The 27,692-nt window shown below is 36.1% G+C and overlaps 9 protein-coding genes and 3 long non-coding RNA genes across 14 annotated transcripts; 4 read left to right on the top strand and 8 right to left on the bottom strand.

Moving 5' to 3' along the window:
• Window positions 1-7: 7 nt before the first annotated feature.
• LOC9326385 (protein TIFY 10A) lies at window positions 8-1,490 on the bottom strand. Its single transcript, XM_021014384.1, has 2 exons — window positions 1,133-1,490; window positions 8-956 (listed from the first exon to the last, which is right to left on the bottom strand). The coding sequence occupies exons 1-2, from the start codon at window positions 1,290-1,292 to the stop codon at window positions 322-324; spliced, it is 795 nt and encodes a 264-aa protein (XP_020870043.1). The 5' UTR covers window positions 1,293-1,490; the 3' UTR covers window positions 8-321.
• A 2,025-nt stretch (window positions 1,491-3,515) lies between these two features.
• On the top strand, window positions 3,516-4,648 carry LOC110225035. The gene is made up of 2 exons (XR_002329454.1): window positions 3,516-4,102; window positions 4,237-4,648. It is a non-coding gene; the product is annotated as an uncharacterized LOC110225035 (long non-coding RNA).
• Window positions 4,649-5,098: 450 nt separating this feature from the next.
• On the bottom strand, window positions 5,099-7,493 carry LOC9329094 (probable polygalacturonase). Its single transcript, XM_021014156.1, has 5 exons — window positions 6,848-7,493; window positions 6,458-6,578; window positions 6,130-6,378; window positions 5,885-6,038; window positions 5,099-5,789 (listed from the first exon to the last, which is right to left on the bottom strand). Exons 1-5 carry the CDS (start codon window positions 7,316-7,318, stop codon window positions 5,264-5,266), a joined length of 1,521 nt encoding a protein of 506 aa, XP_020869815.1. The 5' UTR covers window positions 7,319-7,493; the 3' UTR covers window positions 5,099-5,263.
• A 1,369-nt stretch (window positions 7,494-8,862) lies between these two features.
• On the bottom strand, window positions 8,863-10,072 carry LOC110224569. The gene is made up of 4 exons (XR_002329059.1): window positions 9,895-10,072; window positions 9,564-9,607; window positions 9,356-9,408; window positions 8,863-9,291 (listed from the first exon to the last, which is right to left on the bottom strand). It is a non-coding gene; the product is annotated as an uncharacterized LOC110224569 (long non-coding RNA).
• Window positions 10,073-10,238: 166 nt separating this feature from the next.
• On the bottom strand, window positions 10,239-11,161 carry LOC110224570. Its single transcript, XR_002329060.1, has 2 exons — window positions 10,619-11,161; window positions 10,239-10,258 (listed from the first exon to the last, which is right to left on the bottom strand). It is a non-coding gene; the product is annotated as an uncharacterized LOC110224570 (long non-coding RNA).
• Window positions 11,162-12,183: 1,022 nt separating this feature from the next.
• Window positions 12,184-13,509, top strand: LOC9326384 (putative F-box protein At1g19160). The gene has a single exon (XM_002892985.2). The coding sequence runs from the start codon at window positions 12,219-12,221 to the stop codon at window positions 13,278-13,280; it is 1,062 nt and encodes a 353-aa protein (XP_002893031.1). The 5' UTR covers window positions 12,184-12,218; the 3' UTR covers window positions 13,281-13,509.
• A 60-nt stretch (window positions 13,510-13,569) lies between these two features.
• On the bottom strand, window positions 13,570-14,925 carry LOC9329093 (photosystem I chlorophyll a/b-binding protein 6, chloroplastic). The gene is made up of 4 exons (XM_021011360.1): window positions 14,514-14,925; window positions 14,396-14,433; window positions 13,793-14,307; window positions 13,570-13,703 (listed from the first exon to the last, which is right to left on the bottom strand). Exons 1-4 carry the CDS (start codon window positions 14,750-14,752, stop codon window positions 13,686-13,688), a joined length of 810 nt encoding a protein of 269 aa, XP_020867019.1. The 5' UTR covers window positions 14,753-14,925; the 3' UTR covers window positions 13,570-13,685.
• A 33-nt stretch (window positions 14,926-14,958) lies between these two features.
• LOC9329092 (ubiquinone biosynthesis protein COQ9, mitochondrial) lies at window positions 14,959-16,860 on the top strand. The gene is made up of 6 exons (XM_021011359.1): window positions 14,959-15,445; window positions 15,526-15,633; window positions 15,741-15,902; window positions 15,986-16,157; window positions 16,242-16,315; window positions 16,417-16,860. The coding sequence occupies exons 1-6, from the start codon at window positions 15,146-15,148 to the stop codon at window positions 16,525-16,527; spliced, it is 927 nt and encodes a 308-aa protein (XP_020867018.1). The 5' UTR covers window positions 14,959-15,145; the 3' UTR covers window positions 16,528-16,860.
• A 93-nt stretch (window positions 16,861-16,953) lies between these two features.
• On the top strand, window positions 16,954-18,225 carry LOC9326383. 2 transcript variants are annotated; one of them, XM_021011362.1, is made up of 4 exons: window positions 17,079-17,174; window positions 17,279-17,394; window positions 17,483-17,604; window positions 17,702-18,225. In XM_021011362.1, exons 2-4 carry the CDS (start codon window positions 17,304-17,306, stop codon window positions 18,020-18,022), a joined length of 534 nt encoding a protein of 177 aa, XP_020867021.1. In that variant the 5' UTR covers window positions 17,079-17,174; window positions 17,279-17,303; the 3' UTR covers window positions 18,023-18,225. The 2 variants fall into 2 exon arrangements, with proteins under 2 accessions (XP_020867020.1, XP_020867021.1); XM_021011361.1 differs by lacking the exon at window positions 17,279-17,394 and having other exon boundaries at window positions 16,954-17,174.
• A 154-nt stretch (window positions 18,226-18,379) lies between these two features.
• Window positions 18,380-19,656, bottom strand: LOC9326382 (sm-like protein LSM1A). Its single transcript, XM_021011363.1, has 5 exons — window positions 19,377-19,656; window positions 19,232-19,300; window positions 19,021-19,136; window positions 18,859-18,921; window positions 18,380-18,711 (listed from the first exon to the last, which is right to left on the bottom strand). Exons 1-5 carry the CDS (start codon window positions 19,435-19,437, stop codon window positions 18,634-18,636), a joined length of 387 nt encoding a protein of 128 aa, XP_020867022.1. The 5' UTR covers window positions 19,438-19,656; the 3' UTR covers window positions 18,380-18,633.
• A 617-nt stretch (window positions 19,657-20,273) lies between these two features.
• On the bottom strand, window positions 20,274-22,220 carry LOC9326381. Of its 2 annotated transcripts, XM_021013003.1 has the most exons (6): window positions 21,879-22,220; window positions 21,729-21,789; window positions 21,345-21,640; window positions 21,078-21,222; window positions 20,732-20,789; window positions 20,274-20,608 (listed from the first exon to the last, which is right to left on the bottom strand). In XM_021013003.1, the coding sequence occupies exons 1-5, from the start codon at window positions 21,882-21,884 to the stop codon at window positions 20,770-20,772; spliced, it is 528 nt and encodes a 175-aa protein (XP_020868662.1). In that variant the 5' UTR covers window positions 21,885-22,220; the 3' UTR covers window positions 20,274-20,608; window positions 20,732-20,769. The 2 variants fall into 2 exon arrangements, with proteins under 2 accessions (XP_020868662.1, XP_020868663.1); XM_021013004.1 differs by lacking the exon at window positions 20,732-20,789 and having other exon boundaries at window positions 20,371-20,608.
• An 87-nt stretch (window positions 22,221-22,307) lies between these two features.
• On the bottom strand, window positions 22,308-26,293 carry LOC9326380. The gene is made up of 13 exons (XM_021013001.1): window positions 25,734-26,293; window positions 25,242-25,394; window positions 24,932-25,144; window positions 24,745-24,834; window positions 24,517-24,633; window positions 24,173-24,442; window positions 23,916-24,072; window positions 23,750-23,827; window positions 23,548-23,648; window positions 23,264-23,434; window positions 23,086-23,160; window positions 22,902-23,009; window positions 22,308-22,790 (listed from the first exon to the last, which is right to left on the bottom strand). The coding sequence occupies exons 1-13, from the start codon at window positions 26,127-26,129 to the stop codon at window positions 22,455-22,457; spliced, it is 2,265 nt and encodes a 754-aa protein (XP_020868660.1). The 5' UTR covers window positions 26,130-26,293; the 3' UTR covers window positions 22,308-22,454.
• Window positions 26,294-27,692: the final 1,399 nt, after the last annotated feature.

Genomic DNA, 27,692 nt, shown 5'->3' with positions numbered 1-27,692 from the left:
ACTATGGTTCGTCAACAAAAATTATTGTTCTTCTTACAAAATCAGTTACATACATAACTAATTTTGATATAACCCAAAGCAAGGGGATTTAGACAGACGACAATACCTAGTAAAACAACAAACTAAGACGAATACTAACAAGAATTGATCACTAATCAATACATACAAATATATGAAGTTTCCTAATCATTGAGTAGTTGTAACAATATAACAAGCTTAAATCAAGAAGCATGAAGATATATAGGAGCTTTTATATCTTGTATTGAAGCAACGTCAAAAGAATTTCTTGCAACGGCTTGAGGATGGTCTAACGGTTAGAGTTCATATTTCAGCTGCCAAACCGAGCCAGGACATGTTGTCTGCGGTTTGAGGCTTTGAAGACGCTTTGGCTGGATCGCATAATTGGTATGGTGCCTTTGACGTAACTCTGTCCTTTCTCTTCTCCAAGAACCGGTGAAGTGAAGCTCTTCTAGCAATAGGAAGTTCTGTCAGTGGTGTTGGGGAGGATTGGATTGGCTCTTGTGTTGGGGTTTTTCTTGGATGAGGAACTTGGTTTGTGATGGTAGCGATGTTGCTTCTGATCTCGCTTTGATTCTTGGCTAAGATGACATTAGATGTGAAACCGGTGAAGCTATTAGCTGTGCCTTTGCTAGCCAAGTTCATCACTTCTTTGGCTTTCTCAGCAGAAAAGTCATTGAATACAATCACTTGCCCGGCGTAGAATATAGTCAATGGTGCAGTTTGAGACTCTGGTTTCACAGATCTGGTAGTCTGTGTCATTTTCAGAACATCTTCCTTTGGAACAGAGGAAGATGAGGAAGAAAAACTTAGTTGCCGTGGAAACAAATTCGTCGGTTTAACATCTTGAACTGGTGCTGCCATATAATCCATGTTTGAAGCTTCACAAGGGAATAAACTCATCGTTGTTGTCGGCTGACGTGAGTTGCCAAAAGTTCCTGCAAATAGATGATCCAAAAGTAAGAACTCTCTCCCATAATTTTCTTTGAATCGATTCGCAATTCTTTTCAATTTTCTTGAAATGTTTGCAAGATCAAGATTCAAGAATTCGAAATCAGAGAAAACGTTAAAAAAAAAAAAAAGCTGGATCTAGGACAAAGAGAAGGTTTCTTACCATTGACATCAGGCTTGCATGCCATGCCTAAGCTCAGATCTCCAAAGCTACCGTTCTCTTTCAGATACTGACTCAATCGACTACACGTCTGTGAGAAGCTCGGCTTCCCAGTATATCTCCGACTAGCGACGAACTCAGAGCATTCCATAGAACTCGACATCTTTAACAAATAAAACTTTCAAAACAAATAAATCTCCAATCTTATTCTTCAGAATAAGGTTAAGGTTTTTATTCTTGTTGATGTTGTTGCTTCTCTGCAAATTGAGTTTGTCACGAGGGAGAAATGGAGGGTCTCTTTAAAGCTTTTTGGGTTGGTTTTGGTTTGGTTGCAGAGTTCTTCCTTCCTACTTCCAATATAACAAAACTACATATTAATAAATTAATAAATACTACTACTTTACTTATCGACTTATCGTATAAAAAACACGTGTTTTATTTATTTTTGTTTTAATATAATCGGGAAATGTGTCTCGGTTCACTGTTCTCCACGTTCAACGCTTTCCGTTTATTTTCAGATTACGATTTTATCCTTCTTCTTCACGAGCCTATTGGTTGTTTGTTGGTGGTAAGGACGAAAGTCAAATAAAACACAAGATGCATGTAAAGAGATGTTAGATTTTATCTTTAATCTTTATTTATTAGTAACGTAAATTAGTTGTAGGCAACTAGGCATAATTCTCGTCGTGATGAATTTGGTGCTGATTAATTTTTTTTTTTTTTTTGGGTATCCGATATGTTAACAAGAAAATCAACTTAACACGTCGTCCAAAATTACTTAATTTTCCTAATTTAGAAAATCACATATAACAGTGAAATATACTATATAAAATAAAATAAAAACGAAGCAAATAAAAACGCGTTAGAATCAGTCAACAGTCCAGCCTAATCTCTTAAATGCTCTTCATTGAGACTAAATAATCTTATAATCAAAATTAAAATCTATATGATATTTTATACTCGAAGGATTTTAAAACTTACTATTAGTATTATAAAGTATATTAACGCGTGATTCATGCAGAGAGACAAGCGAAGGTTTGTCTAATATCTAGAAGAAAATAATAAATAAAAATATAGAGTCTGCTAGTTGTCGAGTTGGAATAAAATGAGGCACAAGCTAATAGTCATACATCAAAGTCAACCCACATGTCGACCGTCAGAATTGATAAAATGCCATGAACTTCAATCAATAAATATTACAAACTGGGACATAATCAAAAGGCTCGTAAAGGAAAAGGACACAATATTTAACATATCCGAAAGCAAATGACTAATCCATATGTGAAGGGTATCATCGTCAACTAATAAAGTAAACGGCGTTAGTTAACTGTGAGTGGTCCCCAATTTAGGACAACTCCACCATCCACATGTTCCGTCGACCACGTTTTTGTTGTTATGCGTTTTTTGAATAATAAGAAAAAAGAAGCAAAAGAAGAAGGAAACCACAAGGAAAGGAGGTTGGCAAGTGCACGTTGTCTGTACCTGTTTTATATGACACGTGTTTAGCTATGGTTGGTCTGTTTTTCTACGCGTGTAGATTCTTCTTGTATTTCAGTATCCGGGGCTGTTCTACGCTGCTACGCGACCTATAGAGATGAGAGTTCCAAATGTAAATGGCTAAAGTTGAACTCTAGAGCTCCTTTCCCAAAGTAGACCAAGCCCAAGTTCAGATTTTTTTAATCCTATATATCTATACATGTATTATATATGTATAATAAAAAATATTTATTTATGCAAAATAAACCTATACTCATTCTTTTCCTTGTTAGTTTTCGTTTGAATATATCTACATATCTATAACGAATTTTTGATGAAAAAAACTCTAAAACCTAACTTCTTAAGTATGTTTAGGTTTCACCTACGTGGATGACATGTTTATAGGCTACATAAGAAAACGAATAATAGATAGATCTGAAATTGTAATTTGGTCTATGATATACACATTAATGTTTAATTAGACTTGGATAATTCGACACAATTTCCTTTATATTAGATTAATCAGTAAACAAAGTACGTGACAAAATATTATAATATAGACTCGATAGACACAATTCGGAAGAAAAAATCGCCCGATACAACGAGTCTTTCTTTTACATAATTGACAGAAACTTTATTAGTAGAAGATTAGATATAAAATTCAAGATATATTTCACTAATAAAAAAACTCAACTAGTAGTTTTGAGTTTATTGGTTAGAAAGTTGGAACGTATAAGATATGAAATGTGGGCTATGAGCCTAGAGAAAAGTAGATAGGAATAGGATTAGATTAAACGAGAAAGATCGTCAAACTCGTGGGAAATGCGTGTTCTGTAGTATTTTAGTGGTTGGGGAAGGAATACAGATCCGCAATGCAAGTTGAGTAACGTGTCCAAATATATATATATTTGTACTTTTACAACTATTTATGCATCATTTGAGTTTACCTTTAATTTATAGTACTATGTATTATTATAGTATAGTGTTGTAGTCCTTGTTAATGATTAAACCAATATCGTAGAAACTTTTATGTCTAGTATATTATACAGGTGCAAGTGAAGCCAATCTTTTCGTTTAGGTTTTTTTTTTTTGAGAAAGGTAATACTTACCAAATTTACACGGTATTGACTTTGCTTAGCTAGCATAGATTACGTAGCCACGTTGTATAGTTTCTATTTGTTTAACAAATTCTTATATACTACAATCAATTATACAAATACATGTTTTGAGAAAAATTAAAAATACTATATAATATGCACATGAAATTTCTAGAAATGATCAAACAATTGTTCTGCAATTTCTTTTTGGTACATGTAAAGAGGTACGCATGCGTTTGTTAGACTTGCAAAAATAAATATTATATAGATAAAATGTTTAAAAAAAAGAAAGGAAAACTATTATATACTACTAGTAGATAGAAATAATACAGTTGATGAGGCGCCACATGGGTCGTGACCATTATTGGTTGGAGTCGTCGGTGTTCTGCAGAATATAAATGTATGAAACTGTGCTAATTAACTTTATTAGTGGAACATGCTTCTCGTGACATTAAATTAAGATTTTTTTTATATAAATTAGATATTTTTGAATAATTTATCTTATTTCTTGTTGGTGCTTGGCTTTCGTGCTAGGTCAAAATGTGAGTTCAGTCAATCAAAAACCACATTCTCGCGATTGTTTTTTTTGGCCGGAGTTGGCTATCAAAACCTAGCTAGTAGCTAGTTAAGAGCAGTTTGGCATGAGCTTCGAGTATAAGGTGTGAGTCCGCTTTGAAAAGGATCATGAACCAACCTGGTTCACTGAATATGCCGAGACCATGTATCATGCGCGTTAACATACGAGCTTAGTAATGGAGTCGTCGAATACAACAACACGTGCTTTCGATAACCTCAACATGGACATTCTGAATTTTCTAAGCATTCTACCGCTCAACTGTATACCTCAACATTTATGAGTTTGAGTTTTGTGTTCATTCATTATATTCATCAAAATTAGTATTCTTTAATTCGATCAATAAAGCAACTTAAATTTCTTTTCTTATAATCTATTGTTTGTTCATCCTCGAATTACAGTATCCAAGACTCAACAGTTCTTTTTATACTATCATTAATAGACCTATTTGTGATAAATTTTCGTATCGAACTAGCTAGTAGTCTGTTGATTTGTATTAATTAGTATTGTCCTCATAATGCAAGCTGTTTGTTCGACTCTAATTGAAAAAAAGATACCCAAATATCACAAAAAAGAGTAGAAAACCATATTACAAATATATTTCACAGTTTCTTCCTTTATTGTGGAAAATGAACTGCTCCTTGTCGATATTTTTAACATCTACTTTTTTAATGAAGCCATGAGTTTGAATAGTTACAATGAAAGACATCAGAAATTATAAAAAAAATTGGGCCATTTTTCGACTTGTGCATGATTTTTACCCTTTTCTTTTCTGGGCAAATGAATTTTTCCGGTATGATTCCAATATTTATTTCGACATCAGAAATAAAACTATTTATATTTATTATTTTTTAATTAAAATCACAACCCAAAAGCGACGAAGAGAAATAGTCCAAAGAAAAAAACAAATAAAATTTCATTTTTGTGTCCCAAAATTTACTTTTATGTACACAAATGATCCCAAATGACAATGAATTGAAAAAACATTCAAATGTCGTAGTCAATGTCCGTCACATTGGACTCAGCTCCAGGCTTAACAAGACGACCTTCCTCGTCGTAAACATCAAAATTCTCGCAAGGTCGTGGAAATATCGAACCGAAGACTCGTCCTTTCACGAACGAACATTGGAATATATGTTTCTTCTTATACGTTAACCCAACGGACATATCCCGAAACGTCACATTCCTCACCGGAATCTGTTCGCTACCATGTATTCGGACCGGCACTCGCACTCCTTGTCCGTGGATTCCTGCAAAACTGAATCCTGAGAGTATCGGATATGCTTTCCGATCATAATTATCGTCTGCATGCTCGTTGTAATCCGTTTTGATCACGATCCCAACCCGAACATTGTCTAGTGTTAGGTTTTTGTAGGTTATGTTTCTGATGTAACCGCCTCGTCCTGGTGCCGTTTTAATTCTGATTCCACGACGTGAGTTCCAGATCAGAAGGTTCTCGATCGTCACGTTAGATATTCCACCAGACATTTCGCTTCCGATTGATACACCAGCACTGTCAAAACATATAGAACACTTCCATGTTTTGCTTTAAAAGAAAAAGTTTTCAAACTTTTGCGGTATTACATGAGAAATGAGAAAATTCTTTACCTGATAACAGAGCGAACAACGAGATTACGGATAAGAATGTTTGTTGAAGGTCGTCCATATGCAATGCCAAACTGATCCCATCCACTCTTTATCGCAATCGCATCATCCCCTGTGCTAATGTAGCAGTCCTCAATTACCATATCCTCACACGAATCTGTTTACGGAAATAAACACGGTACAAAAGGTTATAAATTTATCGAGCACAGAATAACCGAAAAACAGATATAAGCGGTAAATGAACATACCCGGATCAATTCCATCGGTGTTTGGTGCTCCGGTTACAGGAGCCAAGATGGTGACATTCCTTATTGTTACGTTTTTGCAGTCATATGGATGCAGAGTCCAGAACGGTGAGTCCCGCATTGTTATGTTAGCGATAACTATGTCACTCGACCACATTATTTGAACTAAAGGCCCCCTCGTATAGTTGAGAAGTCTTCTTTGATACTTCTTCCACCACGATTGTCCTTGCCCGTTTATTGTTCCATTATGACCTGTTTGTTATATCCGTTAGTTACTAACCCGGTCATCATAATATCACAAACATGAACTCGAAAGAGGAAAACCACTAACCCGTTATCACAATGTCTTTGAGGTTTTGACCATGGATTAAGCTCCCATAACGAGGTCCCGGATGCTCTCTACCGTAACCATATGAAGGCAATGGTGGCATTAAAGGCCAATACTTCTCATCCTGACAATTAAAGTGACACGTTGAGTAAATAAGACTCACACATCCATCACGCAAAGTCTCAAAATCTTCTGAAGTATGTTCCTTCATCCAACCAAAACCAAACAAACACAGTCATTGTACTCTAACTTGGCTAGAGTGAAGTGACCTGTAACCCTACAAATCTAATGTTCCAAGCTTAGTGGTGGTTGAAAGTTCTACAATTTTGACCTAAACAGAGCTAAAGCGTCTGACTTTCAGTAAACAATAACCAATCAAAACATTTCACAAACCTCAACGCCAAGAATCTCGGAATCCTCAGCAAGAAACAGAGTCATATGGCTAGTGAGATTAAACGGCGCCGTGAGCCACCGTCCAGGCGGCACATTCAGCTGTCCTCCGCCGCTATTTCTCTCAAGCTTCGAGATTGAAATCACAGCTCTCTCGAACGCTTCGGTGTTAAGCGTAACGCCATCTCCGACCCCTCCAAAATCCTTCAAATCAAACACAACTGGTCTCAATCGGGGAAGTGGCTGAATCGGTTTGATCTTACCGAAAATCGTGAACTTTCCTCCGATGGGACCAGCTCCAGAGCCGCCCTCGATGTAAGCCGTTCGCTGCCATAGGAAGACGGAACCAAAGGCAGTGATCCAGAGAAATGTGAAGAGTGTCTTGTGAGAAGCAAGGAAAGAAGTAAGACGACGCTTCGGGTCAAGTCTCTGAAGATGAAATTGAAATCGAGAAGGAAGCAAATTCTCAAACATGGTTCGATTTACGAGGAATTAGAAACATTGAGGTTCTGATTTTGGTGCCTCAGATCTAGCTGAGAAATAGTGAATTAGAAGCAAAGATCCGCCATGAGAGTTGAGAAGTCTGTGTCAGAAGCTGGTGAGAGAGTTTGGTGTGTGTGATTCGATTCAATTCGATTGAGTAATCGAACCAAACCGGCAAGTTAAGCATACCGGTTTAGTTTGGTTCAGGTGTGGTTGTTTATTGGGAAAAATGTCATTAAAATCTCCAATTTATTCAAAACGTTGATTTAAATCTTCAACGACGAAATGGAATAAATATCAAACTTATGTTGACTTTCCAAATAAATATTAAACTTATGTTGACTTTCCAAATAAACACCAAACTTTCATTGACTTGGTCATATTAGGCATGACGTTAAGTGGGTTAACATACTATGTTAACGGGATTAATTTTCTGTTAACAAACCCGCTAATTAAAAATGACAGTATTCCTTCTAAACATAAAACGACGTTGTTTTGTCGTAACTGCTCAATAAAATCCCGAGTTTCAAATCATATGAAGATTTAGGGTTAGAGATTTTGCTCGATTTGAGGATCTAAGATTGACTGTAGGGATTTAATTCAATCGTTACGACAAAACGACGTCGTTTTGTTGTTATATGAAACGATGTTGTTATCAATTAACATGTATGTTAACAGAAAATTAACTCCGTTAACGAGATATATTAACCCACTTAACGTCGTACCTAATATGGCCAGGTCAACGGAAGTTTGATATTTATTTGGAAAGTCAACATAAGTTTGATATTTATTTTGAAAGTCAATATAAGTTTGATATTTATTTCGTTTCGTCATAAGTTGAGGATTTAAATCAACGTTTTGAATAAGTTTGGGATTTTAACGACATTTTTCCCGTTGTTTATTCGTCTTTGGTGGAATATATAATAACCGATTTTACATTAAAAGTCGTTATTAGGTTTCTTCTTTTGTCCAAAGACCAAAGTTCACATAAAATGTTTACTGTTTACATTACATATTTACATTCTCAATCTTTTCTTTATAACTTAACTAGAGATTTACACATCTTTAACCTATAATTTCAAAGTCCTATATACTAGCCCTTGATAACAAATACAATAGATCCAAAAATATAAATTATTACTCTTGGACGTAGCATGAAGAATAGCATAATTTGCGATATGTTTTTTAATTTTCTAGATAGTTTAACTCATATTACACTACAAGAAATATCTACATTATTAGCAAGAGAGAAGAGCTATTATATGTCATCAATAGCGTTTTCATAAACGCTGTCTTATGCCTCTGTTATGGTAGACCCCCATATACGATAGCGTTTTTTCCGTATGCTATGATAGAGTACTCTACCATAGCATTAGTAAAACGCTTTGTTATATCGCCTTTCTATTTGTTATAAATTATGTGATAAGTCATTTTTCATGCTATGTTAGATGCTCATTTTAAACGCTATAATATATTTTGTTATGACTCTTATTTTATGCAATAATACTTGCGTTTTATGTGCATATTATTTCACATTTGCGAAAACCTCTTTTAAAATTTATATAAAATATTTACATTTCGTAAATCATCCACACCATACAAGTAAAATGTCTCAATCCAAGGCTTAAACTAAGATTACAAGTACCAAAATTAACAAACTTGTTCTCATATCTAAGCTGAGCCTAATTTCTAATATGTGTAGATTTTGGGCTGCACTCACTTGGGACTTGACTTGAGACTGCACTTGAGACTGCACTTGAGATAGCAAAATCTTGGGCTGCACTCACTTGAGACAGCAAAACAAATTAGCTCTGACAAAGAACATTTATAATTTATCCACAAAACAATCACAACCACAGTAAACTACTAAAACCAACAAAAGAGATAGAGATAAGATGTATCATTTACTCACTTCTTCTTGTCAATGTAAGGAACATCACTCTGTCTAGCCTTCCCATATTCACCTTTATTCAGTTACAAATTAGAAACATAAACTAACATTGTAAAGGGAAAGTTTAGAAAACATACGGGAACTTTGTTGGGGTTCGCTCTTATACGAGTAGATTCAGCCATTCTCATCTCTGAGATCAAAAAAATGCCATAAAATTTAGTCACAGCTAATGGATCATACAAACACATGAACACATCTTATAGCTTAAAGACATGTGATCTAAGGAAAGCTGCACAAAAGAAAAAAAAATACATGAGGACAGCAAGTAAGAAAACGTTTACTCACCTCTTTATTTGTCTCTTCTTTGCTCTTTACCTCATGTGAAGGATCTAAGTAAGAAAAAAAACAAGTATCATTATGAATAATAGATGTTAACTACAACTAAGACAAGTCTTGAATATAAAACTGAATATCATGAACCACGAACTCTAACCATTAACATCCCACAAATTGATGTTTCAGAAACCAAACCAATTAAACAAGTTTGATGCTACCTTCACTATCAATATTCTTTCACCTGAATTCTGCATCAATTGCTTTACTATATAGTATATATGTATCGCAAAAACAGATCCATTCTTAAAGAAACCACAAGAATTTAAAGGCAAAACCTAACCTTCCATGGAGAGCTTCCGCTCTTTCAATAAAACATGGGCTGTGTATAAACAAATGAAAAAGACCAAATTAAACTCCCAATAAACGTCCAAAGAAGCAAAAGTTTCTTAATAAACGTATCATGTTAATTACTTAATAAACTTCTATGCTCTAATTAACAACACACTAATTTTTAAAACCTCCGTTGTCGGAAATACACATGATTGTGGATAAGAAAATACATAAGTTAAGTTACACATGATCAATCAAACCAATGAAACAAACAGAGAACAATTATCATAAATGACTTCTCCTTGTTTTGTTAGCTTGACGAGAAGCTGGAGGTAGATTAAGGAGCATTTTTTTGGTCTTCTAGCTACTGTCTCCTGCTATAAGAGCGATACCATACAAAAACAATGAGAAAACCCAATTCAAAACCTCAAAATTTCAGAAAAAGACCATCCACATTCAAATCCATAACCTAAAGAATGTTACAGATACCTTATTCGAAATCTTCGAAATCAAGTTCGTAAACGAAAACTTCATCATTAAAGATAGATGGAGAAACAAATCAAAGGGGAAAGGGAGACGGAACCAACAAACCTTATTCAAAATCTACAAAATCGATCCAAAGAAAAAAGGGAGACGGAACGAATTTGAAGACTAAGGTCATTACAAACCCAGACCACGAAACCCTAATCCCAAACGCAGATTCAAAGGGGGAAAGGGAGACGGAACCAACAAACCTTCTCTGAACGAAACCAGCTTCTCTTTTTGTTCTGATATAGAGAAATCCAAACCTAAAGAAACTTTCAATATATAAAGGAGAAGAACAATGAAGAATTTTGATTGTAAAAAGCCGATTTAGGGTTTGGGTGAGCTTGGTCGGAGGAAAGGTGGCTGAGAGGGAGGAGGTGACTGAGAGAGAGGAGGGTGGGGGAGACGGTTCAGCTATAGCGGCGGAGACGGTGGAGGAATAGATAAAAGACACCGAGGTAGATGGAGGAGAAGATGGTTGCTCTCGAGAGCTGTTTTTTTTTCTTTCGGTAAAAGTTTTTTTTTTTTTTTGGTCTCGTGAGCTGTCCTAATGTAAAGAGAAATGTTAGTTTTTTTCACAAGTGTCGGCGCTTAACTAAATATTTTGGGCTAAATATTAGCGGAATAAATGATTTTAGCTTTCCGCTTAGTGATGTTCTATCTTAGCGTTGTTTCAATGCTACTATATAATAACTAAAATAAAATTTTATCTTTCATAGCAGTTACGGAAAATGAGCTATCCTCTTGTGCTATCAATGTGGATATTTGTTGTAGTGTTACACACATAATTGACCCGAGCCACTGATTTTGGCCACGTTCGAGCATAGCATTTGTGGAGAGGTTCGGGTCATGCCGTTTGAGACAAAAGTTGATCAAAGACAAAAACCACTGAAATTTTTAAATTGATAAACATATATACTTCATACTTCTATATTACCAATCCCCTAGTGAAGTACATTCACATGTAAGTATAGACATTTGTGAACAAATATATTATTAGTGAATAACCAATCATGTATGATACATGAATAAATAATGCACTCACATATGGACCCTATAGTTTTTTTTTTTTTTTTATCATTGAATATAAGACATATATTTTTATTTTTTACAGTCACCAGCTTCTCTTTTCCAAAAAATTATTTCACCACTTTTCATACAAATTTCGCCAAATCAATCGAAATATATGAATGGTATGTCGATTCAACTAAGAATTGTACTACTATTTTCCGTAATTACCAAGGTACTGTAGATCTAAAACCAAATATTATATATTTGATTTCTGAAAAAAATATATTAAGTCAACCACAATGGTATTGGTTAAATTGTTTGTCAATTCAACTAAGAAATACGGCTATTTTTGTATATTAATTTGTTTCGAATCCAAATACATTACAGTAAAAGTTGACTTAACAGTCTAGATTCGAAATTAATTAATATACAAAATATAGTCGCAATTCAACTAAGAACTATGTCTATTTTTCGGTATATTCATTTATTTTGAATCCAAATTTATTACAATAAGAATTGACTTAGCCATCTAGATACGCAATTAACTAATATACAAAATATACTCGCAATTTTGGAGTGAATTGACTTAATTATTTAGATACGAAATTAATTAGTAATACATTTTCATTTTGAAGAAAACATCAAGTCAATCTTTCATTAATGACTAAGCAAATTTCTTCCCATTGTATACATCTATATATTAGATATATAATCCTACAGCAATGTATAGATGAGAAACACAACAATTTCTCTATCAAAAAAAAAAAAAAAAAAACGAAAGTTTCTTCTTCTTTAAATATGATTCCTGAAGACCTTTTGGACGAAATTCTCCTAAGGTTACCTGTGAAAACCTTGGCGAGATGTCTATGCGTATCCAAGCATTGCTACTCAATCATCCGCAGTCGACGTTTCATCAACTTATACCAGTCTCGATCCTCTACTCGTGAGTCACGTGTCATGTTTGCTTTCCGTGATGTATACACATTTCTTCGCTGGTATTTCTTCTCGTTACCTCAACCACCTTCTTTAGTTACCAATTCAACATGCTGCATCGATAGTACATCTTTTTGTATGCCTGTTTGCGTCCACGGCTTGATATGTGTCGAACACATGTTTCGGCTGTGGATATGCAATCCTGTCACGGGAAAGGTCGCACTGTTGCCCCAACCAGGTCCCCGTGAACAATTCACGACATGGTATATGGGATATGATCCTATCAATTACCATTATAAGGTATTGTTTTTGTCAAAAAAATGTTTATTAGATGCATATAAAGTGGAAGTGTTTACATTCGGAGAAGAAAGTACATGGAAAACGATCGAGGATGGGAATGTTCACTTTCCAGAAACCAGAGGAATATGCATCCACGGGGTTTTGTATTACGGTGCTCACACGGGGAATGGACCGAAAATTGTGAGGTTCGATGTGAGGACGGAAAAGTTTGGTAAGTTCATTGAATTTCCGGCTGAGGCTTGTGGTATTTATGGTGTGTGTTTGGGTTTCTATACCCTTGTGGCCTACCAAGGGAAGCTAGCTTTACTTGCTTCAAAAACCATAAGCATATATGATTTATGGGTTTTGGAAGATGCCGAGAAACATGCGTGGTCTAAGGTTTCTATCGTCATAACTCCAGAGATGTGTTCGTACGAGCTTATTTGGCCAGGTGTGACGGGTTTTGTTGCTGGTAGTGATGAGCTTATAGTTACTGCTCGTGATCAATTTCATGAGTTTCATCTTGTCTATGTTGATCTCAAGACGCAACGTTCGAGGGAAGTTCGGTTCGAAGGAATCAGATCCTCATTTGGATCATCGCTGGTGCTTGCTTTCACGGATTACGTTGAAAGTATTGTTTTACTGTAATATAAGAACAAGAAGAGTGATCTTGTCCTTACATCACATGAGTGTATGGATTCTTCTTTCGTTTAATGTTTTAAGTTTTTTTTTCTTTCTTTCATGTTGGTCGGTTTTTGTTTTTCTTTTTCTTGTTGGAGTTAATGTTTTAAAGTTTATGTAGCAAGTCTCGTCCAAGTCAATCGTTTGTCGTAGGACTTTTAATAATAAAGCTCATTTTCTCGTCTTGTTTCTTCTTCATATACTTATTTTACATGTTACGTAATTAATTAAGCATGAGTTGTTTCACCAAAAAAAAAAAAAAAAAATTAAGCATGAGTTGTAACAACCGCGAGTGACGCTATATACAAAAGTTCAACATCCATGATCTATTATATTTATAAAAAAATTAAATTTGCCGCAGGATAATCCTCATTAATGTGATGTAAATGCCTGCAAAAGAAGTACGTACCAATGAAGGCTGATCAATACACATAACACATAGCATCATCATGATAATGATCATAAAAATTTCAGCTTACCGAGAAGACGTTGCAATGACCAGGATCAGCAAGATGAGCCATGAGATTTTCAATTGGATCTTGACTAGTGTAGGTAGCTTGGAAACAGAACCCAACGAAAGCAAGCATCGCGAGCCGTCCGTTTTTAATCTCTTTAGTCCTCAAAACCATTACCGGTTCAGGAGAACCTCTACCCCACATCATAAAATCGAACCATAAACCTCCCGGGTAACCAACATCCGGTTTAGGATTTACTTTGTGCGGGTACTTTGGTTCTATGTCCACAGACCCCGGTTTAATCAAATCAGCCCATCTTCTACCTTCTGCCCAGCCCATTAAAACCATTTGAGCCACAAATAACGTAGTGGAATCCGCGAAGTACTCACGAGACCCTGCTTCGTACCATGAGAAATTTTCAATGAAACCTAACCGCTCGAGACATTCCGGTATTAGGATACCGGTCACGGCCAGCATTGCCCACCGGCTATGTATGAGCTCAGCTTGTGCAAACCATTTGAGGGTGTCCGGGTCAGACCCTATGAAGCAAAAACCGGTTAGTCAATAAAACACTTGGTTAGCATTTTTAGAGATAAATACGACAAGATCCCGTGTAGATATATGTACCTAAACCGAGAGGATCGAAACCAAAATCACCAGGTAAGCTGCAAGAAGAGTTTCTAGAGTTAAATTGAAAGTTTTTATGGACAAAAAAAGTATCAATAAAGAAAGGCTAAGTATGAACCTGCCATCGAGCCATTCAGGTGGAGCGCTACCAGGGAACCACAAAGGACGGTCCGGAGGAAGTGGTTCACAGACGCTAGAAACTTCTTTGCCGGCACGAGCCACCACCAAGCGCTCACTCATTCTTCCACCGGTGGGTGATGCGGACGCTACTAGTGGTCTTCTCTGGGTCGCGTTTTGGACTCTGCTCGTAGATAATGTGAGTGTGGAAGTGAGAGCAGAAGCAATGGCAAAAGCCATCTTTGATTCGTGGGAGATGAAAATGAAAATGTCTAGCTAGTGTCATCTTTGATTGTATGGGACTCGTATGTTATGGGCTTTGTTATCCAGAAGAATTTGTGAAGCCAGTGTTACTTGACACGTGGACGGTTCGATGTGAAGGATAATTTACATTAAAATGCTGATTCGGAATTCTCCAATGCCAATGGGGTTCTTTAGTATAATTTAAATTTATTTTCGTCTTTTAAGCAAAAAATGATAAATAGTTGGCCAAAACTATAATTAATAAATTAAGAAAACGCCCAATCACTTCGTTACCGGGGTCGATTACGAAGAAAGGAAGCTCTTTTACTTTCTCGTGGCAACGATCTCATCAACGTGTCACAAAACTCAAATCTCTTACTCCGGCGAACGATGTACCGAACGGCGGCGAAGCGTCTTCTCGCCGGCGGTGGATTCACAACCACCCGTATCCTCCGATATCCGAAGCTCAGGTCAACAATCATCCCTTCCTCTTACACTTCCGGTCTCTGCACTTCGTCGATGGGTGGTGGTAATACTGAATCGCCAATGGGTAATCAATCTGTGAACCCTAATCAATCGGGTCCAACGGCGGGTACAGGGGAAGGACAACGTCGACATGAGAGCAGGAAGCCGAGAGCTGAGTTCCAAGAAGAGCAGGCTCGTGTTCTCTCTGCGTCTCTCCGTCACGTGGTGTGTATAAATTTCCTTGATTCACCTCAAAGTTTTATCCTTTTTAGCGTTTGATTTCCGTATTTGGGAGTTTTGTGTAGCCGAGATTAGGTTGGACGGAAGAAGCGATGATGGCTGGTTCAAGGGATGTTGGTGTGTCTCCTTCCATTGTTGGGTCTTTCTCCAGGAAAGAAGCTGCACTTGTTGAGGTAATGGCGTCTCTGGAATCGGTAAATTCTGTAGATTTTGAGCTTGAAAGCTTGGATTTTGGTGGTTCTATTGTTGAGTTTCGTTATTTGTGTTTACTCTTGTTCAGTTCTTCATGGATGAATGCCTTCAATTGCTTATGGATAGGATAGACTCTGGATTGGATTTACAAAACTTGATCCCAAGTGAACGTATTGCCAAGCTCATTAGAATTCGCCTAGAAATGCAAGTCCCTTACATGTCAAAATGGCCCCAGGCTCTTAGCATCCAAGTAAGTAATAATGGGATTTTCCCTGTTTCATGATAAGCTCAAGCCAATCCTGATGTTTGATGTATATCTCATTGGTGAAACAGGCGCATCCTCTGAATGTCCCAACGAGTTTTAAGCAACGGGCAATGTTAGTTGATGAGATATGGCATGCTGTTGGAGATGGAGCCTCGGATTTAGATTGGTATGTCAAGCGCACTATTCTTGGAGGCGTTTACTCAACTACCGAGATTTACATGCTCACCGATAACTCCTTAGGTTGGTTTTTAGTCTTCCTCTCTTGGATGCATTGATGTCATCAAAGAAAGTTTTCAAAGTTTGATATCATTTCGTTTTGAGCAGAACATCGCGATACATGGACATTCTTGAATGACAGAGTCAAAGATGCTTTTGATCTGAAGAAGAGTATACAAGAGGTAAAGTAACCTTTCTCGCTATGACTTCATTCTTGTTGCTACAAATGTACAACATTGAAATGAAATCTCCTCATATGCGCAAATCCACAAATTTTTGGCAGGCCAAGTATTTTGCAGAAGACATAGGAGCTGGAGTTGGGAAATCGGTTCAAGGACTGATGAATGGAGTTATGCAGACCATGTCCAGAAGGAGTGGTGGCTCTGCGTTTTGAGAAGATCACACCTTAACACATGATTCTGCTTCACTCCTTAAGGATTCTCCAATATTTTGAGTTGGGATATGCTATAATAATAATGAGATTAGACTATATGACTTGAAGTGAAGGCATATGAACTATATATTATCATCTACGTTTGAATAAACCATTGAGTTTGAAATCTTTAATTTGTAAATGTGGATGAAATCTGTGCTGTGTTTGGTTATTCTGTGAGTAAACAGAGTTGGAAACTTTTAATCTTGGTACACTTCAATTTGGTATGGTGTTTATTGTTCGAAACAAACATATGGGGGTTTATTGTAATAATAAAAGCTGTGGTCCCGTGTAGAGACAGTTTTTTTTTTTTTTTTTTTTACACTTTGGCCCCGAAAAGATTTGGAAAAGTCAATTTTGGACAGCAGACTACTAACTAAATAAGACTCGAAGAGTAACAACAAAAGCTGGACTCATGCCAAGTTAGTAGAATTGAGATTTGGAGTTCGGACAAAGCTTGAGAGAGATCGGAGTATCGTGGAAGATGGTGAAGTCTTCAGAAATCGTGGGAAAACTCAATCTCAGGGCTCACCAAGAAGGCGGCTTTTTCGCTGAAACTTTCAGAGATTCTTCTGTTCTCCTCTCCACCTCTCAGCTCCCACCAACCTGTAACTCTCTTCCTCGTTTATTTGTATCTATCGCTTCTTTTCATTTGAAATCTTATTGATATAGTGTAGTCACTAGTTTCCGGTTTTCCATTTTGAGATCTCAGCGATTAAGATTCTCAGACATAACTGATGGCTTCCATAGAATTCTTTTGTCTGTCCTGTTACCAAGATCATCCAAATGCTTGTCTTGTGAATTTGCTTGGATCCTCTATTCAAAAATGTAATCAACAATGCTTAAACTTTAGATTTGGGTTATTGCAGATTATCTCGCAAGTTTGATCCTTTTTTTTCTTTCTGAATTTCTGCAGTTAAGGTGGACAGAGCTGTGAGCACAAGTATCTACTTCTTGCTTCCATCTGGTAGCGTTTCTCGTCTTCATCGCATACCAATGGCTGAAACCTGGCACTTTTATTTGGGTGAACCCCTTACTGTAAGTTTAATTCTCTTGCCATAACAGTGACAACAAAACCGTATAATGAGTATAATCCATGTTCTTGAATATTGCTTCTTCTTCTTGCCTTGATCAGGTAGTGGAACTCTACGATGATGGGAAGTTGAAATTCACATGTCTTGGTCCTAACTTGCTAGAAGGTGATCAGAAGCCTCAGTACACGGTCCCTCCAAACGTCTGGTTTGGTTCCTTTCCTACAAAGGATGTTCATTTTTCTCAAGACGGGACTCTGCTTAAAGCTGAGCCTAGAGACTCTGAGAACCATTTCTCTCTTGTCGGCTGCACCTGCGCTCCTGCTTTCCAGTTCGAGGACTTTGAGCTCGCGAAACGCTCTGATCTCTTATCGCGGTTTCCTCAACACGAGTCACTCATCACAATGCTATCTTACCCGGAGTGAAAGGGCCTACTAGAGGAGACACCTTAATGGCTCAATGGTTTTTCTTAACTACTACAATAAGATACACTTTGTCGCTTTGTTACTTCAATTATGAATCATACGAGGTTTTAATTGTACTTTGTGTTCACTTTTGATCTCTGTACATTTGTTATTTCTGAATTGTGTTTAATCAAATAATGATCAGTAAAGAACATGCTCAAGTATTAGATCACTCATAGCAAACCAAGAATATGAGTTTATGACATTGGAAAACCCCAACACAAGCCCATGTACTAAGTAGTCATGTAATCAAATCTAAAGTCATTGTGTTCTTGGTGACAATCTAAATCGTTTCTTCTTTTACTTTTCTTTGCACAATAAAGCTCAATGAGCTATCTTATTTTCAGTTTTAGAGCACATATCTATTTTGATTTGGTTTCTCTTCATCAAGTACCGCAACAATTTCATTCCATAAACAGAGCAGAGGATCTGCAACCACTAAGTTCCAAGGATTCATCAATGTCATCCACACATACACACATCAAGTAACATTATAACATTTAAGGATCTTCTGTATTCTCCATCTTCAGGTCTTCTAGTTTCTACGATGCTGCAACACATAACCAAATATCCTAATCGAGATCAAGGAACTCCATTCTTTTTCGCATTGTACCCTTCAAAAGCATTTCTTCTTTCTCTGCTTTCTGAGCCTGAGCATAAGGAGTCAGTAGAATCCCAAAACATTAAGCCAAATCAAAGCAAATCAGCTGTAGTAGATCCATTTGTGCAAGAAGCTCACAAATCAAAAATACTTTGAAGCTAAAGCAATCAACAAGGGAGAGAAGTAAACCACTAACCCTTTTTATCTCTGCTTCTGAAACCTGAACCATTTGAGCAGGAAGCTCTTCTTTTTCAACGTCCTAAGATCACAAAAACCAGATTCAATAGCGTCTTTAAAAAAGTCGAAAACTTTCATTTGAGAATGCAAGAGGAATTGGTTTGTTCAGTTAAAAGCTTACCAATTCACCAATCAAGACAACATTTTCTCCACGGATAATGTATAGACCTAAGGGAATATCACAGTAGAGATCACCCACGATGACTCTTTCATAAGCTTCTTCTATAACAGCATTAGCTTCAAGAAAACCAAAAACAAACGAAACATTTCTTAAAACCACTTGAAAGATTTTGGATTTTCGGTGCAAAAGAGAAAGAAACACAACAAAGTACCAAATTGATCAAATGACCGAAGTAGACCCATCAGTTTCCTACCATCACGAAGCAACACAAGAAGTTTCTCTGCAACAACAAAAAAAAAAAACAAAACATAAAGAGATTGTTGAACCATGTAGAAAAAGATAGAGAGAGAAATTACTGTCTAAGTAAGCAGCAAGAGAAGTGGAGAAGAAGATATCATCAGGAGCAGCCCAAGACATTGGAACTCTAACTAAGACTCAATCTCATCCACTCGCATTTGCCTTTTTGACTTGTCAGTTTCCCAATTCCCGATCTCTCTCCTTTTCCTCTCCTCGATAACTGAGCTCAAGAACAGAGAATCAAAGAACCCTAATTTTTCACTGAGAAAAAGAGAGAGACTTTGAGATCTATTGAATCGTTTTCGTTAAGTTTGACGACTCACTCACGATTCTCTTTTGTCGAAGTTTGGTCAGACTCCGACCCAAACTGAGTTTTTTTTAAACTTTTTAAAAATACATAAAAACCCCAAAACCTCCTAAATATTGCATAATCAACCCATTTTATTTTATTTTGCATATTGGTTTCATTTCATTTTCATGGACAGATTAGTATTATAGTTTCATATAGGTCTGGGTTTTCGGTTATCCGTTCCGTTATCGGTTGAGTCCATTCGGTTCTAAAATTTAGTATTCATTCAGATATTTTGAAATTTCGGTTTGGTTCCGGTTTTTTCGGTTTTAAAATTAGTATCCATTCGGTTATTTTGCTTAGGATATTTTCGGATATTTTAGTTATTTTTTGAGTATTTTCGGATATTTTTGGATATATTTTGGTTATTCTCGAGTATTTTTACTATTTTTATATATTTTTCAAGTATTTTTGATTATTTGGTCTATAAATAACTAATTATTTTGAAAATATAATTGTATTTCGGGTATGTTGGTTATCCAAAATATTTTGGTTCGATACCGATTCGGTTACGGTTATTTCGGTTATTAAATTTAGTATCCAATCAATTATTTTTAAATTTTCAGTTCGGTTTGGTTCCTTTTGCTTCGGTTTCGGTTCGGTACATTCGGTTCGGTTTATTTGCCCAGGCCTAGTTTCATAGTTGTATATTAAACAAGAAATCTCAGTCATTCATTATTCATCATTTATTTTAAACTGCATAAATACAAATAAAATTATTTGATAAGATGAATATTTATAGTTACATGAGCAAACAGATTTTCTTCACCACATTAAAATCTGAAAAAAAAACAAATCTATAATGAAAAATGGACTTTGACAAGTAAATATACATCTGTAAACAGTGATTATCAGAGATATTTCATGACCCTTCCTCCAATGTTTTTCTTCATATCTTCAACAGTTGAACTTACACCATTAGGTCCATTACTCATTTGAGACCTGAAACATAGAGATTTTTTATTATTATTTGTCTCATATACTTGCTACTTTTTTTTATATATTTTACATTAAAAATCAATTTTATAACAAAACTTTGGTTTTATTTACATTTTCTTATATTACCATGCCTATCAATCTCCATTTAGCTTATTGGTTGATATCTACATCTCCAAGACAATATCTGTAATCATCAAAGAAATTTTAATTAAGCTTCCCTATACCCATTCTTTCTTGTTTTACATTTTTCTATTTATTTATTTATCTATTTTAAATTCTTACACTCTTCATCTTTCTGCATTTTTTACCTGTCCTGATGTTTATTATATGCTTTTGACCTAACTATATACTGCAATAAAGCCAGCCATGATATACACTTGGTTAATTACACCATATGCATGATGAAATAAATCTTTTTTTATTTTTTGTGACCCGAAAATGAAAACCCAAATATATATTTAGAAAATCTCACATTCAGAATCAGTCTTGACCCATTTGTTGGCGTCAACACTTGAACGAGCTTCATCTACAATCTTATGATGATTCTCCAAGTACTTCTTTGCAATAGAATTTGAACGTTGTGGATGTATCTTCTTGTTGAGTATTGTCCTAAGCATCTGCACACAAGATAACATGGAAATATTGTTTATAGTTTACATATATCTTTCATAATTAAAATAAATAAATAAATAAAAGGATGTAGGGATTGAATCATTTATATATGCCTAGATAAAAGTACCTTTTCCATTCGTGTATTGTGCAATGAATCTCCTCTAGACAAATCAAGAAGAGGAGGTGGAGTTTTGAAGCCACTTGTGCAAACAAACATCTTCTTGAGAAGAAAAGAAAGTGATTTCTTCTTCCCAATAGTAACATCTGTATTAACCGCAGTTAGATCTAATTTGCTAGAATCTGTTTCTTCTTCTTCCTTGGGGCAGAGATTGTTTCCAAGTGTTCCAATGGCTAAGAAGGTTTCTTCGTCTTGAGGCAAACCTTGGACTTCTTTACTCAAAGGAGGACCTAATGATTCTTGAGCTATAAACACATATGAAAAATATGAAGATATGCTCAGTGATCTATGCTAAGACTGTTCATACTAGTAATGATAAGAATATTTACTCACAAGAATCTGAAGTAGGCTCATGCTTCTTTCCGCTAAGCTTTCTTTGAACCCAACTAAAAATCTGAGTAGAACAACAAGATCAAGATTTTTACACGATCAAAGAGAGATAAACACAATATAAATTCAATTTAGAAAAATATGAAAACAAACCTTCATATTTCAGAGACATATAAAAGCACATGTATATGTGTGTTTATCCAAGAAAATTTCTTTTTCTGTCAATGATCTCCAAGAAATTTTCTTTTTCTGTCAATGATCTTTTACTCCTTGAAATAGCTTTAGAGATAAAGATGATCAAGTGGTCCCATGTTTTTAAAGACACAGTAAACACAAGTCCCAGAAGCCAGCAATTAGAAAACTGGGTTCAAGTTCCTATAAACCCTCGATATCAGTTTCTTACGACTTCAAGTCACCATTTTCCTAGCACTTGATCCCATCTTTGTGGACTTTGTTGAATGTCGGTTCACCAAAATCGCATTCTATATAATATATGGACCGTTTTAAGAGATCGAAAACGAGTAAATTGTGAAGGAAACACATGGATATGTCTCTTCTTTTACACTTTCTCCCTGAAGCAACTATACAAAAGAAACCACAGCTTTTATATTTGATCAGGCCGTACAGAAGTTACATGCAGTGTGTATGTAAATGTACAAACTTACTTGAAACTTTTAAAGCTTTACACTCGAATTCAAAACCGTTTTTTTTTATAAATAATATAACTAACTACCCATCGTCTCCAGCACAGCAAACAGTTGAGCAACATTCAAAACAGGCGATGCAAGCAATCGCTGTGAAGAGCTGTGTGAATACAAGGACACATTGATCATTGAGCTTAGAGCAGCATTGGACACAACACATGCAGCAACATTTATTGCACAAGGAGACACAACAGCTCGAAGCAGCCTTGACGAATTTCTCAGCAGCATCAGGTGCTTTCTGCTCACCAAATCCTGGTGGAACATTCTCTCTGGTGGCTGTTTTATCACCAAAGCCTATCCCAAGGCTTTGTAGCGGGATTGTTCTTGATATCATCTTCTGTTTCTCTCCATTGCTTGTTGTCTGTTGAAACATGTGGTGAATATATGAGTTATAATGAGTCTGAATTGGTCCTTCGAACAGAAATAATCACTAGTCGATTTTAGTTCATAACTTCTAGATATGAGTGAGTACCTTTTTCTTTACGCCAGTTTCGCTGGGTTTTAATTCTTCTGTGTTCTCTAATTGGATCATTCGAGTATACTCGGATGGTACGCCAGTTTGGATGCTTAGTTTGGCAATCTGAGAAGAAGAAGATAAAGCAAAATGAAGAAGAAAATCCTGAAGAAAACAATGGGGGAAGTGATTGTAGACAAACCTTCTCTTTTAGCTGTTTATCTTCAGAGAGCCATACCTCAGCAGTAAGCAAGTCAATCACATTCTTTGCAAATACCTGTACATTAAAATTTAGGGAAAAAGATAATTTATGTAAAACCCAGAAGTCTTTATCGAATGAAGCTTCATAGGAATGACACTGAGCAGGAAGTATATCTTACTTTATCAAGAGGCATATCTTTTGCACTTCGTACAGTCAAGTCTGTAGAAAAGCTGCTCAAATCTCCTAGCAGACCTTTGGCTATCACATTCTCGGGGAACTTTCCTCGGTATCTTCCATATATCATCAATGGACTTGCAGATGTCAGATCCGGAATATTCGAAGGGTATACCTATTATTGTAGTTACAAGTAACAGTTTCAGTTTCTAGCATCAAATTCACAGAACCGGAAGGAAAAAACAATTCCCGAAAACTCAAGCAAACAATCTTAGCATAGAGGCACACCTCAACTTCATCTAGACTCTGAAGGGGCTCAATTGTTATATTAACAAGGATGGTAGATAAAGCCTTTGTAAACAGTTTGTCCATTCGTTCCTCGATGTGATCTGGACATCAAAGAAAAAATTGTTTAAGAAACTATATTACAGTAGCACAGACGTTAACAACTTTTTCCTTTAATTCACCAAAAACATAGTCAAATTTTCACCTGTATTATAAACTGATTCGTGCTGGCCGCAGGATAGATTTGCAAGAATTTGCAGGAAGTAGTGATTACAGAATATACCTGAAATATTGCAAAGAGTCCAAAAACGAAAAGGTAAACAAAAGCTAATCCTGATTACTTTACATCAAAACCTTGGAGAAAAGTTTACCTAACCCAAAAGTGTGTATCCGTGGACACACTGATCCAGCACTAGCTAGATGTTTCTTCATTACATCACAAATGTGTCTCTCATCTTCAACAGACCCATCTGTTACGAAGAAAATCATAGGAATAGAGCCACGAGTATTTGAAAGCATTTCCACAGCCTGAAAGTATTAAACGAAGTTGGCCGAATTAATGTCAGGATACAATCTGAGGGGATATAATAACCAAAAATGCCAAGCTACAAATGAGTGGCGGAAAGACCTTCTCTAGGGGAAGGAGCATGTTTGTACCATCTGCGACAACAAAGTTCTTATTCATCCACTCAATGCCTCTTTCAACAGCATCGGAAGTGACCGACTCCATCGATGTCGAAAACAGAGAAGTATCATCGCTGAAAGTGATAATATTGAAGGAATCTCCAGGACTAAGCTTAGATAGAGCTGTGGATATCGCATTGTTTACATCCTCAAGAGGTTTTCCAGTCATGCTTTTACTTATGTCAACAACAAATACCACCTCTCGCTTAAATGCCTAGAGTTGACAAAAAGAAACTTAAGAAAATTTGCATTTTTATTGCACTGAAAAAGAAGAGTTCAAAATCAAACCTTAGTTTTTTGCTGCTTTCCTGGAAAAAGATAGAAAGAAAATACGTCTCTCTGATCATCATCGTGAACAGGCGCAGATTGAAGGAAAAGTCCACCAACTATATTACTTGAGGAGGCCTACGATTTGTTGGAAAATAAAATAAAAGCATAAGCACTCTTTACGACTAAATTCAATGCAAAACTTCGCAAGTGCAGACGCGAAGTTGGAGCACCAGTGAAAACCTATACCGTATAAGAAAAACTAAAGTCCGTGTTTGACCACTTCAAAACATCTGCTTCATATACAAACCTCAACTTCCCTGCACTTCGCAATTTCTCCTGTAATAGATGAAAGGAATAAGAGTTACAGGATAGAGCAAAAAAAAAAAACTGAAATATTATGGAGCTGTGTTCGGAAAAATCTAAAAAATCAAACCTTTAGTTGATGACTGCATCCTTTGCAGAGAACTTCAGTTCCAGTACCAGCATTAACACTCAAGTATATCTTTTCTCTCTTTGAGATTTTCTTTACCGCAGGAGTCACATACTCAGGAAAGTTGAAAGGAATATCGAGAAAAAATTGCCCTTCGTTATATGTCAACTTCTGAGACCAAGTCATCTTGATAGAGAGGTTGGTACCTCCATCAACCTGGAAACAAGAAAAGAAACGATAGATATAATGAGAATGAAGAATAAAAAAAAAAAAAAAAAAAATACAAGAGTAAGAACATTTAACTCCAAATCACCTGTGGTATTGTAAGAATGAATATGTTTGGTTTCAAGAAGCCTCCAGTTTCAGGTAGTGCAGTTTTCTCGAATTCGTTTCCATCTTCGGCTGTGATCAACTGCGTTGTGTAAGATTTTCTAGGAATCTCAACCTCAACACCTAGAATTGAACCCTGTTAGCCATATAGTATTAGTTTGAGATAGCCCATCAGAGACAAAAAGATCAATGTTCAATAAATTTGTGAAAACAATAACATTTTAGCTAGTATAAACTCATTAAAGAATTCACAGATCACTGGAACAACTCCGAATTCAAAGATAATCAGCAATTCATGAATAATAGTCTAGGGTTTATTGCATCATCCACAATAATAGAAAATGATAGAATCATAGATATTCACAAATCCCCAATTCCACATCGTATCTTCAGATTGAGAAACGAAAACCCTAAAATAGTGAACTAATTTCAATAAGAGAAATCTCAATTTTCCCGGGAAAAAAAAACCACAGACCTGTTCTCCCATGGGAATTGCAATTCGGCAATCACATCTCTTGCTTCCCATAACACAATGAACCCGCCACGATCCGGTGACGGTAACAAGAGCCGTGTCGAGATAACAATCAACATCAAGCTCAATCGAATTCATCTGCAAAGGGATCAGAGCCGGTGGGTCGCACCTGCCGTGCACGTGAGGCTGGTAGCTAGGCAAATCCGGGTTATCCACAATTCCCGGGTCGGGTATAACAGCGTAAACCATAGGTGCCGTAGGAAGGTAAGACTGCGTCGTGGAAGATCTCTCCATCGGAGCTGGTGGTCTCGGCGCCGCAACGGCTCGGTCTTTGCCGAAATAAATCCGTTTCGCGAGTTTAAGCCCATCGTCGACCGCTCTAGCGAAATCCTCCGCCATCTTTCCCACTCAGACGGCGAAGAAAATGTTGTCTCTGCCCTCTCTTTTTCTTTCCTAAATTTTCTCGGGAAAACGAAAATCGATGGACGAGACGTTGAATTGAATCGATTCGGTTTCTTTCTTCAGACAATCAGAGTCGAGTATTTTCCAGCGCATAAATTGATTGTCACTAAATTTAATCTAAATTGTTTTAATTACCAAAATACCCTTTTTCCTTTTTTTGGCCCGATCAAGATCCAACGGTTTAGAGTCACTTAAGCATGCCGACAAATCCATGTGAACGAATCTGTTGTGTCCACGTGATACAACGGTATTGTAAAATGTGGTTGAAGCATCTGATTCTAGCCTTTAACGTTGTTCAACGGTAAAATCTCTCATGGATGTTTGTGCGCTCTCACGTGACTAGCCGTTGGCTCATGGGCTTTCCATGCGCTTAATGTGGTTGTTGGCATCAGCTGTGACGTATCACTTACACTTACTTTTGGCTGGATTTTTGTTATTTTTTTGAGAAATTGTTAAAAATGCCCCTTTTTCAATACCCCTTTTCAAAAATGTCCCCTTTGAGAGTCCATTTTTAAGTTTGCCCTCTTTTAATTTTTAATGACCATTTTACCCTTATTTGAAACAAAATTAGGTCCACAAAATACAAAATATTTTTTGGCGGGAAAAGTGATCCCGCAATTTTCCCGCCAAAACACTTGTAAAAACCTTTAAAAAACCTTGTAAAATTTTCCCGTAAAAATTTTTCCCGCCAAAAAATTTTCCCGCCAAAAAAATTTTTTTGCGGAAAAGTGATTCCGCAATTTTTTTTGCGAAATTTTTTTGGCGGGAAAATTTTTGGCGGGAAAAATTTACAAGGTATTTTAAAGGTTTTACAGAGTATTTACAAGTGTTTTGTAAGGTTTTACAATGTATTTTAAAAGGTTTTACAAGGTACTTATAAGGTTTTATAAGGTATTTATAACTTGTAAAACCTTATAAAAAACTTGTAAAACCGTATAACTTGTAAAAACCTTATAAAATAGCTTGTAAAATCTTATAATATCTTATAAATACCTTGTAAATACGTTGTAAAACCTTTTAAAATACATTGTAAAACCTTATAAATACCTTGTAAAAAACCTTTAAAATACCTTGTAAATTTTTGGCGGGAAAAATTTTCCCGCCAAAAATTTAACGCCAAAAAAATTGCGGAATCACTTTTCCCGCAAAAAAAATTTTTTGGCGGGAAAATTTTTTGGCGGGAAAAAGTTTTACGGGAAAATTTTACAAGGTATTTTAAAGGTTTTACAAGTTTTTACAAGTGTTTTGGCGGGAAAAATTGCGGGATCATTTTTCCCGCCAAAAAATATTTTGTATTTTGTGGACCTAATTTTGTTATATTTCCTTATATATTTGTGATATCTTTTATTAAAAGAAGGGTAATTTAGTCATTTTGTACATAAAAAGGGGTATTTTTAAAAATGGACAGCCAAAAGGGGCATTTTTGAAAAGGGGTATTAAAAAAGGGGCATTTTTGTGAGTCTCCCTATTTTTTTTGGTTTTTTATGTTTTAATTGGCAG

Source organism: Arabidopsis lyrata (genome assembly GCF_000004255.2).
Source record: "Arabidopsis lyrata subsp. lyrata unplaced genomic scaffold ARALYscaffold_1, whole genome shotgun sequence".
NCBI lineage: Eukaryota > Viridiplantae > Streptophyta > Magnoliopsida > Brassicales > Brassicaceae > Arabidopsis > Arabidopsis lyrata.
The sequence above is the reverse complement of the archived record's forward strand: the minus strand, read 5'-3'. Positions and strand labels throughout refer to the sequence as shown.

What these genes read in the sequence shown, in the direction of transcription:
- LOC9326385 (XM_021014384.1), bottom strand. Translation starts at nt 1,292, where the DNA reads ATGTCGAGTTCTATGGAATGCTCTGAGTTCGTCGCTAGTCGGAGATAT. An exon ending in ATGCAAGCCTGATGTCAATG is followed by an intron (nt 957 to 1,132) that starts GTAAGAAACCTT and finishes ATCTATTTGCAG; the next exon opens with GAACTTTTGGCAACTCACGT.
- LOC9329094 (XM_021014156.1), bottom strand. Translation starts at nt 7,318, where the DNA reads ATGTTTGAGAATTTGCTTCCTTCTCGATTTCAATTTCATCTTCAGAGA. An exon ending in CACCGATGGAATTGATCCGG is followed by an intron (nt 6,039 to 6,129) that starts GTATGTTCATTT and finishes TTCCGTAAACAG; the next exon opens with ATTCGTGTGAGGATATGGTA. An exon ending in GTTGTTCGCTCTGTTATCAG is followed by an intron (nt 5,790 to 5,884) that starts GTAAAGAATTTT and finishes ATGTTTTGACAG; the next exon opens with TGCTGGTGTATCAATCGGAA.
- LOC9326384 (XM_002892985.2), top strand. Translation starts at nt 12,219, where the DNA reads ATGATTCCTGAAGACCTTTTGGACGAAATTCTCCTAAGGTTACCTGTG.
- LOC9329093 (XM_021011360.1), bottom strand. Translation starts at nt 14,752, where the DNA reads ATGGCTTTTGCCATTGCTTCTGCTCTCACTTCCACACTCACATTATCT. An exon ending in CCTGAATGGCTCGATGGCAG is followed by an intron (nt 14,434 to 14,513) that starts GTTCATACTTAG and finishes CTCTTCTTGCAG; the next exon opens with CTTACCTGGTGATTTTGGTT. An exon ending in TTTCGATCCTCTCGGTTTAG is followed by an intron (nt 14,308 to 14,395) that starts GTACATATATCT and finishes TTTGCTTCATAG; the next exon opens with GGTCTGACCCGGACACCCTC.
- LOC9329092 (XM_021011359.1), top strand. Translation starts at nt 15,146, where the DNA reads ATGTACCGAACGGCGGCGAAGCGTCTTCTCGCCGGCGGTGGATTCACA. An exon ending in AAGAAGCTGCACTTGTTGAG is followed by an intron (nt 15,634 to 15,740) that starts GTAATGGCGTCT and finishes ACTCTTGTTCAG; the next exon opens with TTCTTCATGGATGAATGCCT. An exon ending in CCCAGGCTCTTAGCATCCAA is followed by an intron (nt 15,903 to 15,985) that starts GTAAGTAATAAT and finishes TTGGTGAAACAG; the next exon opens with GCGCATCCTCTGAATGTCCC.
- LOC9326383 (XM_021011361.1), top strand. Translation starts at nt 17,051, where the DNA reads ATGGTGAAGTCTTCAGAAATCGTGGGAAAACTCAATCTCAGGGCTCAC. An exon ending in CTCTCAGCTCCCACCAACCT is followed by an intron (nt 17,175 to 17,482) that starts GTAACTCTCTTC and finishes GAATTTCTGCAG; the next exon opens with TTAAGGTGGACAGAGCTGTG. An exon ending in ATTTGGGTGAACCCCTTACT is followed by an intron (nt 17,605 to 17,701) that starts GTAAGTTTAATT and finishes TGCCTTGATCAG; the next exon opens with GTAGTGGAACTCTACGATGA.
- LOC9326382 (XM_021011363.1), bottom strand. Translation starts at nt 19,437, where the DNA reads ATGTCTTGGGCTGCTCCTGATGATATCTTCTTCTCCACTTCTCTTGCT. An exon ending in TTGTCTTGATTGGTGAATTG is followed by an intron (nt 18,922 to 19,020) that starts GTAAGCTTTTAA and finishes TTGTGATCTTAG; the next exon opens with GACGTTGAAAAAGAAGAGCT. An exon ending in CAGAAGCAGAGATAAAAAGG is followed by an intron (nt 18,712 to 18,858) that starts GTTAGTGGTTTA and finishes CCTTATGCTCAG; the next exon opens with GCTCAGAAAGCAGAGAAAGA.
- LOC9326381 (XM_021013003.1), bottom strand. An exon ending in TGAGCCTACTTCAGATTCTT is followed by an intron (nt 21,641 to 21,728) that starts GTGAGTAAATAT and finishes ATGTGTTTATAG; the next exon opens with CTCAAGAATCATTAGGTCCT. An exon ending in GGTCAAGACTGATTCTGAAT is followed by an intron (nt 20,790 to 21,077) that starts GTGAGATTTTCT and finishes TGATGATTACAG; the next exon opens with ATATTGTCTTGGAGATGTAG.
- LOC9326380 (XM_021013001.1), bottom strand. Translation starts at nt 26,129, where the DNA reads ATGGCGGAGGATTTCGCTAGAGCGGTCGACGATGGGCTTAAACTCGCG. An exon ending in GATGCAGTCATCAACTAAAG is followed by an intron (nt 24,835 to 24,931) that starts GTTTGATTTTTT and finishes CATCTATTACAG; the next exon opens with GAGAAATTGCGAAGTGCAGG. An exon ending in ACTTTAGTTTTTCTTATACG is followed by an intron (nt 24,634 to 24,744) that starts GTATAGGTTTTC and finishes AACAAATCGTAG; the next exon opens with GCCTCCTCAAGTAATATAGT.